Consider the following 14,332-nt stretch of genomic DNA (forward strand, 5'->3'; position numbering starts at 1 on the left):
CCCTTCCTGGGTCACCGTCCCCATGGCCTCTCTTTTCCACAGGCCGCGCCAAGACCTTCCGCCTAAAGCTGCCTGCACTGTTAGCGCTCACGGCTCGGGAGTCCTCGGTGCGGCCCGGCGGTGCGGGCGGAGCACGCGCCCCGGGGGCTGTCGTGGTGGACGTGGACCTGACGCCCGCGGCGCCCAGCAGCGAGTCGCTGGCCCTGGATGAGGTGCCGGCCATGGACAACCACGTGGCCGGGCTCGGGCCGGCGGAGGAGCGGCGCGCATTGGTGGGCTCCGGCTCGCCGCCCCCGCCCGTCAGCGCGCCCGGCCCGCACCCGTCGCCTCGAGCACACAGCCTCAACCCCGATGCCTCGGGCTCCAGCTGCAGCTTGGCCCGGACGCGCTCCCGGGAGAGTTGCGCCAGCGTGCGCCGCGCCTCCTCGGCCGACGACATTGAGGCCATGCGCGCCGGGGCGCTGCCCCCGCCACCTCGCCATGCCAGCACCGGTGAGGGCACCGGCCGGCGGGCGGGAACTGACCCGCTGTAACCCCAGGCCCTCTCACCCGCCCCAGGCCTGCCCCCTTCCAAGCCCTCAGCTTCCTCCTTCCCGCTAGTCCCGGGTGCCTGGGAGATGGAAATCCCATTAAGCACTTATTTAATCTCATTAAGTGGCCTTTTACTCTATTAAATGTCCATTCATCCCATTACATTCTCCCACTCACAGAGCCCTTGCTGGCCCTTGGGGCTGGCTGTCCCAGGACGTCCTGCAGAGGGATGGCTGTGGGAGAAGCCTGGGGCTCCCAACACCACCTGGCCCACTGAACAGACCCATTCTTCCTCAGCGCCCGCCAGCCCGTACTCTCACAGTTGTGTCCTTGGCCAGCCTCCTTGATATGGGGAGGGGGTGTGGTCTCCATCTCACTGGCCCCAGCAGGGCCAGGTGTCCACTGGCTCGCTCTCCCCCGTGGCCTGAGCACCCTTTGGTGCTGGGCCGCCCACCTGACCCTGCTTTGCCTCTCCACCCCAGGGGCCATGCACCCCCTGCGCAGCGGCCTGCTTAATTCCACCTCAGACTCGGACCTCGTGCGTTATCGCACCATTAGCAAGATTCCCCAGATCACCCTCAACTTTGTGGACCTCAAGGGGGATCCCTTCCTGGCCTCGCCCACCAGTGACCGGGAGATCATAGCACCCAAGATAAAGGAGCGGACCCACAATGTCACCGAGAAGGTCACCCAGGTAGGTGCTCTGTTGCCTGCTCTCGCCTCATTCTGTAGGAACTTGAGTTGGGAAGAGGCAGGGCCAGGCTGTGGTCAAGAGGAGATGGTGGAGGGGGCTGGTCAGTAAGGGCCTCCTGGGGTGGAACGGGGCGGGGCGGGGAGAGAAGTCACAGGGCTGGGATGGGAGGGGACACAGTCTGAGGGGCAGGGGAAGGGCGGGGAGGTAGCCTTGGGGCCAACACATCCATGGACAGGGCACTTGAGGGTGTGAGAGGGCACAGGAGAGTGGGAGAAGCCGGCCTCTGGGACATGGCGGTCTGGTCACAGGATGTATGGGAGGAAGGTACTGGGTGTCAAGCCAACAGGAGGAAGCTGCAGCTTCTGAGGCCTCAGAGGTCAAGGTCAGGAGATTCGCGGTTCTTCCAGGCCAACAACGTGAGGAGTGAGTGTGAGCGTGGGGGGCTGGTGCTGTCAGGATGTCCGCCGGGGCGGGGGTGGGCGCAAACCTATGGAGAGATCAAGTCCCTGGGTCTGGTCCAGAGGAGATCTCTAGCCTTTGGAGGCATTGGCCAACACGACGCCATGGTGGGGGCCATCTGGTCATCTGTCCCCTCCTGGGCTTGGAGCCCTCCTGGCAGCAAGGTGGTCTACAGTAACCTCCTTCCCCACCGCTCGGTCCGCCTCGGCTCCCTCACATCCTGGCCTCCGTGAATGTGTGTGTGAGTGTGGGGGGTGGGAGGGGGGTGGGGGTTGTGGTCAGGATTGCAGGTCCCTGCAGTGAGCGTGGAGCTCAGGACATGGTAGGGGGACCCCTGTCCCTGAGCTGCCTCTTCCAGCTCGGTCCACAGCAGCTGCCGGCGTTGGCCTAATGTGAGGTTGCTGTCCATCTTGCTGCTCTCCTGGCCCTGCTCCAGCTGCCTCGGACTCTCTGGGTCCCTGCCAGGTCTCCAGCCCCTTGGCCTGGACTCTGGAACATTCCCCCTCACCCCAGGCCCTTATCTGGCTGCCCACGCCCCTCCCCCTCCCGCCCTTGCCTGTCTCCTGGTTCCCACCTGAGCCCCTGCTTGCTGTCTGCTCTGCTCCCGTGCCCGCCGCAGATGCCTGCCATGTTGTTGTGGGTCTGTGCGTGTGCGTCTTTGTCGACGTGCCCGGGTGTTCCTGCCAGTCACTGGGCAGTCTCTCCAACTCCGGTGTCTCTGACTCTGGCTGGCTAGGCATGGACTGGCGGGGCGGGGGTGTTGGGGAGACCATTAATCTGCGGTGACAGGCCCGGCTGCCGGGCGGAGGGGGAGGGGCATGGGCTGCGGGAGCGGCTGCAGCAGGAGCCCGGAGCGGGCTGCGGGGGAGGGGGCCCCTGGCCTGGCATGGGGCGAAGGGGCGGGCACGGGCGGGGCGGGGGAGCCCAGTGTGTCGGGGTGGGGGTGGGGCCGGCTGGAGGAGCCGAGGTTCCGACCGCGGCTGCCGGGCTGGCGGCAGGCAGGCAGAGCGCTGCACCCTGGCAGCAGCGGGGCCCACACCAGGGGACCATGGGCAGCCTGAGCCAGGCAGGCTGCTGCCCACGCTCATTGCCAGGGTGACCCCAGCCCTGGGGCCTGGCCCCAACCACCCTGGCTTCATGCCAGAGGCTGCCCTGCTTGCCCGGGCTGGGACTGCCGCCGGGGTGCAGGTGAGGCGTTGGCCGGGCCCTCGGCCCTGGGACAGGCAGGCTGGGGGGAGCCAAGTCCTCCATGGAGGCTCCAGCAGGGAAGGCCAGCGGGACAGGGGCTCTGCGGCCCAGGGCCAAGAAAGGCCGGGTGAGGCGGGCCGTGCGCATCTCCAGCCTCGTGGCCCAGGAGGTAGGTGACCCCGGCCCTTCCTCTTCCTCTTCCCTCCGGAGACTGGGCACTGAGGCAGGTTCTGGCGGAGGGGGTGTAGCTTCCAGCCAGAAAGAGGGCTACTGGGAAGCAGGACAGGTTGGGAACCCTGGGCCCTGCAGCCCTGCCCGGCCACTTTTGGCTCTCCTCCCGGCCCGCCTGGCGTGGGTTTCCCTTGCTGGGTTCCCCTCTCCTGCGGCTTCTGGGGCCCACAGTCTTCCAGCTCCCCCTGCAAAACGGGGTGGGGGGATAAAGGCAACAGGAAACACATGGGTGCTCAGAGAGGATGGCATGGAGGCAGAGGGAGAAGGTGCCAGCGGCAGCGCCAAGGGGGTGGGAGCAGCCAGGCCGGGCCTGAGCACTGGGGCTCCTCACTGTGTGCGCCAAGGGAGGACCTGCGGCAGGTGAGGGGGGCTTGAGCAGCTTCCAGGAGTCCTGGAGGCCAAAGGCTCAGGAGGGTGGGGGTCAGCGGGCGCTGGGTGGGTGGTGAGGGGATGCTGAGCTGAGACACCTGGCTTACCTCTTCAGATGTGGCCTGTGGTGCTGGTGGCTGGGCCATCGCCCCCCAACCCCCACCCCCAGGCTGATTGCTCTTTTAGCTCCTGGGAGCCAGTTCTGTGTCCCTGGTGTCTCTCCCAAACAGAGCCTGGAGGAGGCTCAGGCTGGGGTGGAGGCGGAGTCAGAAGTGGTTCCCTGTGAGCCTGGAAACCTGACCCTTGTCACCACCACTCTTTGTCTGGGCATCTCCCAGCTGGGGGACAGGTATAGGTGGGATTCTCCCACCCACAGGTGAGGACCCAGGCTTTGGCTTAAATAAGCTGACTTCAGTAGTCGTAGGACAAGTTGCGCCTAAAGCCGTGTGCTGAGCTGTGGGTGCAGACCTGACACTGGCTCCATGCAGAAGGCCTGGGGCTTGCCCCCTGCGTGTGTGTTTGTGTCCTGGGTGGGGCTGGCCATGCTGTGGGCAGCCTTGGGTGGGGAGGGCAGACCGCTGCTGTCAGCCAGCACAGCCACTAGGGTCCCACCTCTTGGGCATGAGGAGGCATCCCATCCGGGGCAGCTCCTTACCCTGCCCCTTGTCTGCAGGGTCCCAGTTAGCTCCTTTTTCTCAATCTCCTACTTGAGCCCCTAGAGACCACCACCCCGTGCACGTCTGCTGCCTGCCTTAAGGAGCAGTGTGCTTGGGCTAAAGGTGGGGCAGAAATGGGGTCCAGGGTCTGCCCTCATGTCCCTTCCCCTGCCCCAGGCCCCATCCGCACCCCTAATGCCAGCTGGTACCCGTGGAGTCCCTGTGCCAACCCCAGCATGCTCAAGCCCCCTGACTATACCCATCCTCACTTTCGGTTTCCTCTTCTGAGGATGCATTCTCAAAGCAGGTGGGCCTGGGGGGCCCCAGCTTGAATATGAGCTGGAGTCTTTGGGACCCCACCCACCTGAGGCTCTGGGGGCCTGGGAGTCAGTGCTTCTGGGGTGGCTCGGTGAGGTCTTGGGTTGGGCTGCCCGTCAGGGGCCAGGCTGGGAGAGCTTGGGCAGGGGGCCCTGGGATGAGTGAGATGTCTGAGAGAGAGGATTCTGATGGAACACAGGGGGACTCCCAGGGGTTTCTGGGCAGTGGGAACTCCCTAGTTTGCCCCGGGAGAAAGAGACATGGCTGCTCCCCCTGCTCCGGGTGGTGGGCCTGCCTCTGTCCCTGAGTGTGAGCTGTGCAGGGCCAGGTGTGCCCTGTGTGCGTGTCCCTCTCCATGCAACTGGACTGGGCTGGGCTGTCTTTTGTGTCCTTTTGTGAGAGAGTGTGTGTGTGTGTGTTGGGGGGGGGGCAAGGACTGCAGGCTGCCCTGAGCCTGGGTGGAGAGGGGTTGGGGTGGGTGAGAGGAAGTGTGGTCATCTCTCCCTCCAGGGAGGCCAAGGGGGCCTGCAACTGGGCGGTTGCTGTCCTTGGGCTAGCAGCAATTTTGTGTGTTGGGATTGTGGCTCTTCAGGCCATTGCCCAGGCTGGTAGCTACAGTCCTTGGAACATTTTCTGGACTGAGACTATGGTTGTGTGCATGTGTGTGCTTGTTGGTTCAGAGTGTGGGCAAGATTACATGATATGAGCTATAGTCCAAAGGTCCCGGTGTACATTGCTGGTAGGGAGCAGTACTGGTTGCTACTGCACAGTACCCTGGATTCAGGTATGCTGGATGCTGTGAGAACTCGCTGGGGTGGCCCTAGGCTGTGTGGTAGTCTGGCAACCGCAGTGCCCAGGTCTAGGGGTGGTCAGTTGCTGTGACTACTTGGCTGAGGGGAAGGCATTCTAATGGAGACAGTGACAACTTGATTATTGATTTATTTAAGTTAGTTGAAAGGCAGGAGGAAGAGGGAGAAGAAGAGACAGATAATCTCATCTGCTGGGTCACTCCCCAGATGCCTGCAGTAGAACTAGGTCAGGCTGAAGCCAGGAGCTGGGAACTCAGAGTCTCCCCTGTGGTGGCTGGGACCCCACTACTTGAGCCACCACCTGCTGTCTCCCAGGGTATGCACTGTCAGAGACTGGAATTGGGAGCAGAGCTGAGACTCGAGCCCAGGCACTCTTTTTTTTTTTTTTTTTTTGATAGGCAGAATGGACAGCGAGAGAGACAGAGAGAAAGGTCTTCCTTTTGCCGTTGGTTCACCCTCCAATAGCCGCCACGGCTGGTGCGCTGCGGCTGGCGCACCGCACTGATCCGAAATCAGGAGCCAGGTGCTTCTCCTGGTCTCCCATGGGGTGCAGGGCCCAAGCACTTGGGCCATCATCCACTGCACTCCCTGACCACAGCAGAGAGCTGGCCTGGAAGAGGGGCAACCGGGACAGAATCTGGCACCCCGACCGGGACTAGAACCCGGTGTGCCGGCACTGCAAGGCAGAGGATTAGCCTATTGAGCCACGGCGCCGGCCAAGCCCAGGCACTCTTAATATGGATGTGAGCACCCCCAAGCACTGTCTTTATTTATTTTTTTAAATATTTATTTTATTTGAAAGTCTGAGTTAGAGAGAGGAGAGGCAGAGAGAGAGAGAGAGAGAGAGAGAGAGAGAGGGAAAGAGGCGGGGAGGGAGGTCTTTCATCCACTGGTTCACTCCCCGATTGGCCGCAGCAGCCAAAGCTGCACCGATCCAAAGCCAGGAGCCATAGCTTCTTCTGGGAGTCCCACGGAGGTGCTGGGGCCCAAGCACTTGGGCCATTTTCTACTGCTTTTCCAGGACATAGCAGAGAGCTGGATCAGAAATGGAGCAGCTGGGTCTTGAACTGGCGCCCATATGGGATGCCGGGACTGCAGGCAGCAGGTTTACCTGCTAGGCCACAGCACCCCCTCCCCAGCACTGTCTTAACAGCTTAAGGAAATGTCCCCCGCCCCCCGGAGACTCTGAGCCTCTCTCCTTCCTCTGCTTGGTCTCAGCAGAGATGTCCTGGTTCTCCCTGCCCCGAGGTCCTGGCACTTGGCTCTTCACCTTTCACCTGCCCTCCCTTCCCCATCTAGGTCCTGTCCTTGGGTGCTGACGTGCTGCCCGAGTACAAGCTGCAGGCACCACGCATCCACCGCTGGACCATCCTGCACTACAGCCCCTTCAAGGCCGTGTGGGACTGGCTCATCCTGCTGCTGGTCATTTACACGGCTGTTTTCACACCCTACTCGGCCGCCTTCTTGCTGAAGGAGACGGAAGAGGGCCCCCCGGCCCCTGACTGTGGCTATGCCTGCCAGCCCCTGGCCGTGGTAGACCTCATCGTGGACATCATGTTCATCGTGGACATCCTCATCAACTTCCGCACCACCTACGTGAACGCCAACGAGGAGGTGGTCAGCCACCCCGGCCGCATCGCCGTGCATTACTTCAAGGGCTGGTTTCTCATCGACATGGTGGCTGCCATCCCGTTTGACCTGCTCATCTTCGGCTCTGGCTCTGAGGAGGTGAGGCTGGTGGGGAGGGAGGCTGGGAGGGTGTGAGCAAAGGGAGGGGAGGTGGTGGGGGTGGGAGGAGAGGGAGAGAAAGGGGGGCTACAGAGGCATGGCATGCCCCAACAAACCTAGGCTCACTTCTTTCTGTGTGAGCTGCTCACGGTGTTGTGGGGGGACCAGAAGGGACTCCATTTTTCTGCTTTAGCTACCCAAAGGGAGTCATGGTTTTGAAAACCCACAAAAGTGCCCCGGAAGCTAAACGAGCATTTTGGAGCCCCCCCCCCCCCCCCCCCCCCGTTTGCGCATTCGCAGGGTGGGGACCCACAACCGCTTTGACCCAAAGCTAGGACAGAGATTAATGAGACATCCACGCTGGGCCTGGCGTGGGAGGTGCTTCACACAAGACGGTTTCAGTAAGAGGAGGTTCCAGGAGGAAGTGCCGGGGGATCTTACCTCCGGCGCCCCCGCCCTGACTGTCCCCAGTTGATCGGGCTGCTGAAGACGGCGCGGCTGCTGCGGCTGGTGCGCGTGGCGCGGAAGCTGGACCGCTACTCGGAGTACGGGGCGGCCGTGCTCTTCCTGCTCATGTGCACCTTCGCGCTCATCGCGCACTGGCTGGCCTGCATCTGGTACGCCATCGGCAACATGGAGCAGCCGCACATGGACTCGCGCATCGGCTGGCTGCACAACCTGGGCGACCAGATCGGCAAGCCCTACAACAGCAGCGGCCTGGGCGGGCCCTCCATCAAGGACAAGTACGTCACGGCGCTCTACTTCACCTTCAGCAGCCTCACCAGCGTGGGCTTCGGCAACGTCTCCCCCAACACCAACTCGGAGAAGATCTTCTCCATCTGCGTCATGCTCATTGGCTGTGAGTGCGCCCCCAGAGGGGGGAAGTGAGGCTGCTGGAGGGGCCAGAGTGGGCACAACCCCCCTCCTCCAACCATTAGTGCCTTGGGTGGGTGGGTGGGGTCCACCATCGTGACGCAGTTTGGGGGTGGGGACAGCAGGGCAAGGCCTGGTGCAAAGCCCGAGCGGAGGGTCCCTGTGGGTGGGCGGGGTCCCTGCGGCTGCTGATGGCCCCCGCTCCCCCATGCCCCCAGCCCTCATGTATGCCAGCATCTTCGGCAACGTGTCCGCCATCATCCAGCGGCTGTACTCGGGCACGGCGCGCTACCACACACAGATGCTCCGGGTGCGGGAGTTCATCCGCTTTCACCAGATCCCCAACCCGCTGCGCCAGCGCCTCGAGGAGTACTTCCAGCACGCCTGGTCCTACACCAACGGCATCGACATGAACGCGGTGAGGCTCCCCGGGCAAGCGAGGGGGCGGCGGGGGCCCTGGGTGCCGTGAGCTTGTCTCGGGTGGTCACACTTAGTGCATGGCGTGGTGCCCCCTGTGCCTGGGAGGAGTCTGGTGCCCATGGGGCTCCCTTGCTGGACAGCGCTCCCTTGGGGCAGGCGCTATAGTGCACCCTTCAGGCAGGCAATGGTGTCAGTCCTTCAGACAGGTAAGAAAATAGAGGCCTAGCACCCAAGGGTGCCCTGATGGAGGTGGTGCCCCTGGCGTGGGAATCCAGCCCCTTCCTGAGGGGGTCCCCTTAGTGCTCCGGGGAGGCATCTGGGACCCCTGGAGCTGGAAGATTGAGGTTTCCCCAAGATGGAGGGGTGGGGCGGGGGGGTGGGATGTGGGTGGGGCCCCAGGGGTGCGTGTGCTGAGCCATCCCGCTGCCCCCAGGTGCTGAAGGGCTTCCCCGAGTGCCTGCAGGCTGACATCTGCCTGCACCTGAACCGCTCACTGCTGCAGCACTGCAAGCCCTTCCGAGGGGCCACCAAAGGCTGCCTGCGGGCCCTGGCCATGAAGTTCAAGACCACACACGCGCCGCCGGGGGACACACTGGTGCATGCTGGGGACCTGCTGACTGCCCTCTACTTCATCTCCCGGGGCTCCATTGAGATCCTGCGGGGGGACGTCGTCGTGGCTATCCTGGGTATGGGGAGTGGCTGGCGCTGGCCTGCACATGCCTGCCCAGTCCGGAGATGGCTGAGCTTCGTGAGCGCACAGTCCTGGGACTGCCCGCAAGGTCTTTGGGCCCCTTTGATTTACCCAGGCTCAGGTGCTCCAAGGAGAGACCAGCAGAGGAGCCCACATGGGTGGGGCTGCTGAACTCCGGGGTTCGCAGCCTCCTTTCCCCCAGGATCTCCGCTGGAAGTGGCAGACATCTGATGCTTTCTCCTTGAAGGATCAGATCTCGATCCTCCAAGGTGGGCAGTGGAGGGGGAAACGCCAGCCTGGCGGCTGTGAGTCTGATTTTCCCGAGAGCAAGCACGGGGCCCTGCAGCCTCACGCAGTACAGGTGTAATCAGGCTCAGCCCCTCGCCGCCGCGTCCAAAGCAAAGGGAGTGTTGCCCTCCTCTCCTCCCAGCCCTTCTTGCACACGGGGCAGGTGCGCCTGGACAGTGGGGCCTTCATGTCCTCTGCCTGTCCTTCCCGTGGCCCTGCATGCCTTAGGGAAGGCATCAGACATGTTTGAGCATGGCTCACAGCAAGATATTGTAGGATTCTATTTCCCAGCGTAGAACAAGCATACGCTCATCCCAGAAACACCTCCCACCCCCTGCCCACCCCTACACAACCCTCGGCCTTACTACATATGTACATTCTGGTATTTTCTGTTCTATGGTATGCTAAGCTAGGCTATCCTATGTCTTTCAGCTAAAAAAAAAAAAAAAACAAAAACAAAAAGGCTGTTTTTGATTTGCCGCTGTGTCCTGGTCTATAGTTTGAAGAACACTGAGCACCAGGGTGCACTGATCAGCCAGGAGGCTGTTTGGGACAGGGTGTTCGGGTGGAGAGGTGGCGCTACAGGCCAGGGCAGGCAGGGCCATGAGCAGAGCTGGGGCATCCCGGCTGGCACCCCCTGCCCCAGCCAGTCCCAGTTGCTGGGAGGGGGCCCAGAGAACTGGTTTGCTGTCCCTTCTCCCTCAGTCTCTGCTGGCCATGCTCCCACCCCTCCTGCTGGCAGTGGAGGGAGGTGGGTTGGCTGACGCTTTCCTGCCTGCATGGGTTGGACCCGGAGGAGATGCCCCTGCCTGGGGTGGGACTCCCGGAAGGAAGGTGCCTGCCACCTTGGATGCCGGCTCCCCGGGAACTCAGCCCCTCTGTGTGGCCTGCAGGGAAGAATGACATCTTCGGAGAACCCCTGAACCTGTATGCACGGCCTGGCAAGTCCAACGGGGACGTGCGCGCCCTCACCTATTGTGACCTGCACAAGATCCACCGGGACGACCTGCTGGAGGTGCTGGATATGTACCCCGAGTTCTCAGACCACTTCTGGTCCAGCCTGGAGATCACCTTCAACCTGCGGGATGTGAGTGGGCCGCCCAGGCTGGCCGCCTTCCCCTCCTAACTGGGGGGTTCGGAGCTGAGTCCCTAAGGTGACAAGCAAGGGCCGCCTCCCTGCCTCAGTTCCCTTGTCTGTCAAGCGGTACCCTAGACCAGGCTGCGGAAGCCCCAGCCTCCAACCCCGCCTTTCCTATGCTAATGAGAGGGCTGGGGCCCCGATCCGGCCCCCCCCCCGGAGAGCAGGGGAAGGCCCTGACACGTGTCTTGCTTGGTTCCAGACCAACATGATCCCGGGTTCCCCGGGCAGCGCGGAGTGGGAAGGCGGATTCAACCGGCAGCGCAAGCGCAAGCTGTCCTTCCGCAGGCGCACGGACAAGGGTGAGGCGGGGGGAGGGGAGGGGTGTCGGGGCGGGGTCGGGGTGAGGCGGGGCGGGGTCGGGAGGGGCACAGAGCACCGGTGGGCGGTGTCTTCCCCACCCAGACCTTCACCCTGCGTGCCCACTCCTCACTCCAGTTCCACCAGTGCTGCCCATCCTTTCGGGCCCACTTAAGTTGTCACCTCCCATCCGCCAGGGCCAGGGCAAGCCTAGGCTTTTTTGGTTCTCACAGGGCAGGGGTATCCGTGGGCGCTGCCTTGAACAGATGAGGGGGAAAAGAGACAGGACTTGCTTGTGTGGCAGAGCCAAGGCCATTGCTGGGGCAGCCGGTGGGGGGGGGGGGTTCCTGGGGAGCTCGCCAGCGTGGTTGGGAGTGGGGGAGGACAGTCCGAGAAGCAACCGGGGCCAACGAATGCCTCTTGCCACAGCCCTTTCCCAGGCTGGCTCCCGCCCCCTCCTCTGCCCTCCCCTGCTCTGCCCTCCCTCCCACTCCCGTCTCTGAGGTCCGTTCTCTGTTTCCCACAGACACGGAGCAGCCAGGGGAGGTGTCGGCCTTGGGGCCGGGCCGGGCGGGGGCAGGGCCCAGTAGCCGGGGCCGGCCGGGGGGGCCGTGGGGGGAGAGCCCGTCCAGTGGCCCCTCCAGCCCCGAGAGCAGTGAGGATGAGGGCCCAGGCCGCAGCTCCAGCCCCCTCCGCCTGGTGCCCTTCTCCAGCCCCAGGCCCCCCGGAGAGCCGCCGGGCGGGGAGCCCCTGACCGAAGACTGCGAGAAGAGCAGTGACACCTGTAACCCTCTGTCAGGTAGGGGCGGTGCCCGGGGGCGGGGCCGGGGCGTGGCCTCGCACCGGGCCTCATCCCCACTCTCCGGCTCCAGGCGCCTTCTCTGGAGTGTCCAACATTTTCAGCTTCTGGGGCGACAGTCGGGGCCGCCAGTACCAGGAGCTGCCTCGCTGCCCCGCCCCCGCCCCCAGCCTCCTCAACATCCCTCTGTCCAGCCCCAGCCGGCGGCCCCGGGGCGACGTGGAGAGCAGGCTGGACGCCCTCCAGCGGCAGCTTAACAGGTGAGTGCTGGCCCAGGATCTGGGGGTGGCTGGCCGTGCTGTCCAGAGCAGGGCCCGCTTTACCTCGCCTTGGGCTCAGAGCTGAGCCAGGGACGCCAGGGCCCGAGTGAACAGGGAGGCTGGGGTTGCAGGCTGCTCCCCGGCCCCCACACTGGTGCCTGGAGCCAGTGACTGGTGCCTCCTCCCCCTCACCTCACTGCAGGCTGGAGACTCGGCTCAGTACAGACATGGCCACCGTCCTGCAGCTGCTACAGAGGCAGATGACGCTGGTTCCGCCCGCCTACAGTGCTGTGACCACCCCCGGGCCTGGCCCTACCTCCACCTCCCCTCTGCTACCTGTCAGCCCCATCCCCACTCTCACCCTGGACTCGCTTTCTCAGGTGAGTTCCTGAGCATCCCATCCCCCACCGCAATCAGCCCTGCCTTTTCTGCCCCCATTCAAGCTGGTGCCCAGTCTCCTGCCACCCCTGCATCCTGGCCGGAAGGCTGCCTCGGGAGCTGTGGGCCCAGGGGGAGGCAGGAGGGCCCCTAGTCCAGAGCCCCAGGCGGCCTGGTGCAGGGGACCAGCCGGCGAGTGGCCCTGGCCCCAGGTCCCTGCTGTGGTTGACATTCCACCCTCTGACTGTCCTGCCCACCTTCACTGGTGGGTGTCTCCAGGGCATCCCTGGGGGCCAGGGCCTGCATCTCCCCCTGTGCTGGAGATGGGCCCCGGCTGCCCTTTGTCCTCCCTGAGTGGCCTCCTGCAGGACGGCCGTGGCGGGGCCATCCCGCGACGGTCCCCGAGGGTCCCGGAAGGGAACTCCTCTAGCTCTCCAAGGCCGTGTGGGCTCTGCTGCCTCCCCCCTTTCCCTGGCACCGCTCCCCCCTCCCATCTGCTGACTGCTCCTGTTTGCAGACACCAGGGCCCACGTCAGCGAATGTGCCAGTCTCCCCTTCACAGCCTCCCCCGCCGAGATCTCACCAGCACACTCGGCAGCACCCACAAACCCCTCCCGCCTGCCCTGGCACTCTCCCTGGCCTCCAGACGCCTAGCCGCCAGCCTGCCTCGGTTTCTAGGTCCCCGAGTTCTTTCTGGAGTGCAGGGAGGAACCTTGTCTCTCTCTGTCCCAGCTCAGGGACTCCATATTCCAGGCTGGGTTTAGACTCAGCTGCCACGGTCTCTAGGGGGGGAGGAAGCTGTGGCCTCTAGGTTTCCCTGGCTGGGGTGTGCAGGTGGGAGCGTCCTAGCTGCTCCCGGCTCCTCTGTTTGGCTCTTGGCCTATGAGAGTTCACTTCCCCTCCCCCACCCTCAGTGCATGCCCTTAGTAGCCCCCCAACCCCATCTTGCTCTGTCTGACTTGGCCCCCCCAGCCCTCATGTCCGTCTCCCTTTTCTGTCCCCTGTCACCTGGATTCTCCTCTTGTGCCCCTCTCCTACCTCTGTGGCCTCCGGGCCTTCTCACACCCTGTGTTCTTTGCAGGTTTCCCAGTTCATGGCGTGCGAGGAGCTCCCCCCAGGGGCCCCAGAGCTCCCCCAAGATGGCCCCACTCGACGCCTCTCCCTACCGGGCCAGCTGGGGGCCCTCACCTCCCAGCCCCTGCACAGACACGGCTCAGACCCGGGCAGTTAGTGGGGCTGCCCAGTGTGGACACGTGGATCACCCAGGGTTCAGAGCGCCGCCTGGGCCCCTCCCCTCAGAGGCCCTGCCCAGGAGGCCCTGGCCACGGAAGGGGAGAGGATGGTGAAGGAGCAGCTCCTCCTGCTGTCCCCTGGGCCTCACTGGGAGGGGCAGGGGCAGGGCTGGGCAGTGGACAGGGGGTCTGTGGTCCCCACACTGCCCCGGGGGCATTAGCTGGTCTAACTGCCCGGAGGCACCCGGCCCTGGGCCTTAGGCACCTCAAGGACTTTTCTGCTATTTACTGCTCTTATTGTTAAGGATAATAATTAAGGATCATATGAATAATTAATGAAGATGCTGATGACTATGAATAATAAATAATTATCCTGAGGAGACTCCAGTGGTGCTGGGAGGGTGCTGCCTGCCTCGTGCTTTGTCTTGTGTTCCGGGTCTGGATGCACGGGTCTGCGTGCGCGGGGTTCACAGGACAGCCCCAGTAGCCAGGTTGTGGGTGTGTGCAGTGGGAGGTGTTCCCTGGGGGCTGGACCTCCTGCTTCCCCTGCAGGCCTGGATTCCGGATAGTGAAGAACCACCTGCGCCCTATGGATTTTGGTCAGTGGTCCTGATGGTGTGCCGGACACCCTCCGGGCCCTGTCGCTTGGCTGGGTGACACCCTGGCTCCCCAGACTGGCTCCACACTGATGCCAGTGCAGCCACATACCTGGCTGGCTCCCTTATGTAGCTCGTAAGCTCAGCTCCACACTGACCCTAATGTAGGTCTGGATTCGGCCCAAGTTCAGACTCTCACCTTCACGCCCAACTTGGCTTCATCTTTTTTTTTTTTTTTTTTTTTTAAGAGTTATTTATTTTATTTGAAAGGCAGAGTTACAGAGAGGCAGAGAGAGATATCTTCCACCTGCTGGTTCACTCCCCCAATGGCCACAACAGCCGGAGCTGAGCCGATCCGAAGCCAGGAATCAGGA

The 14,332-nt window shown here is 63.4% G+C and overlaps 1 protein-coding gene across 6 annotated transcripts in view; it reads left to right on the forward strand.

Annotated features, from left to right (window-relative positions):
* KCNH2 (potassium voltage-gated channel subfamily H member 2) overlaps positions 1-13,744 on the forward strand; it is a 32,596-nt gene extending 18,852 nt beyond the window's left edge. For 3 of the 6 annotated variants that reach the window (XM_051836951.2, XM_051836952.2, XM_070076661.1), the window contains 12 exons: positions 43-492; positions 1,014-1,225; positions 6,555-6,983; positions 7,455-7,842; positions 8,075-8,274; positions 8,710-8,962; positions 10,149-10,342; positions 10,596-10,695; positions 11,220-11,492; positions 11,566-11,752; positions 11,955-12,132; positions 13,212-13,742. In XM_051836951.2, coding sequence (XP_051692911.2) covers positions 43-492; positions 1,014-1,225; positions 6,555-6,983; positions 7,455-7,842; positions 8,075-8,274; positions 8,710-8,962; positions 10,149-10,342; positions 10,596-10,695; positions 11,220-11,492; positions 11,566-11,752; positions 11,955-12,132; positions 13,212-13,361 — 3,014 coding nt within the window. In that variant the 3' untranslated portion in view covers positions 13,362-13,742. 6 annotated transcript variants of the gene reach the window in all.
* Positions 13,745-14,332: the final 588 nt, after the last annotated feature.

This window comes from Oryctolagus cuniculus, chromosome 7 (genome assembly GCF_964237555.1).
Source record: "Oryctolagus cuniculus chromosome 7, mOryCun1.1, whole genome shotgun sequence".
Classification (NCBI taxonomy): Eukaryota; Metazoa; Chordata; class Mammalia; order Lagomorpha; family Leporidae; genus Oryctolagus; species Oryctolagus cuniculus.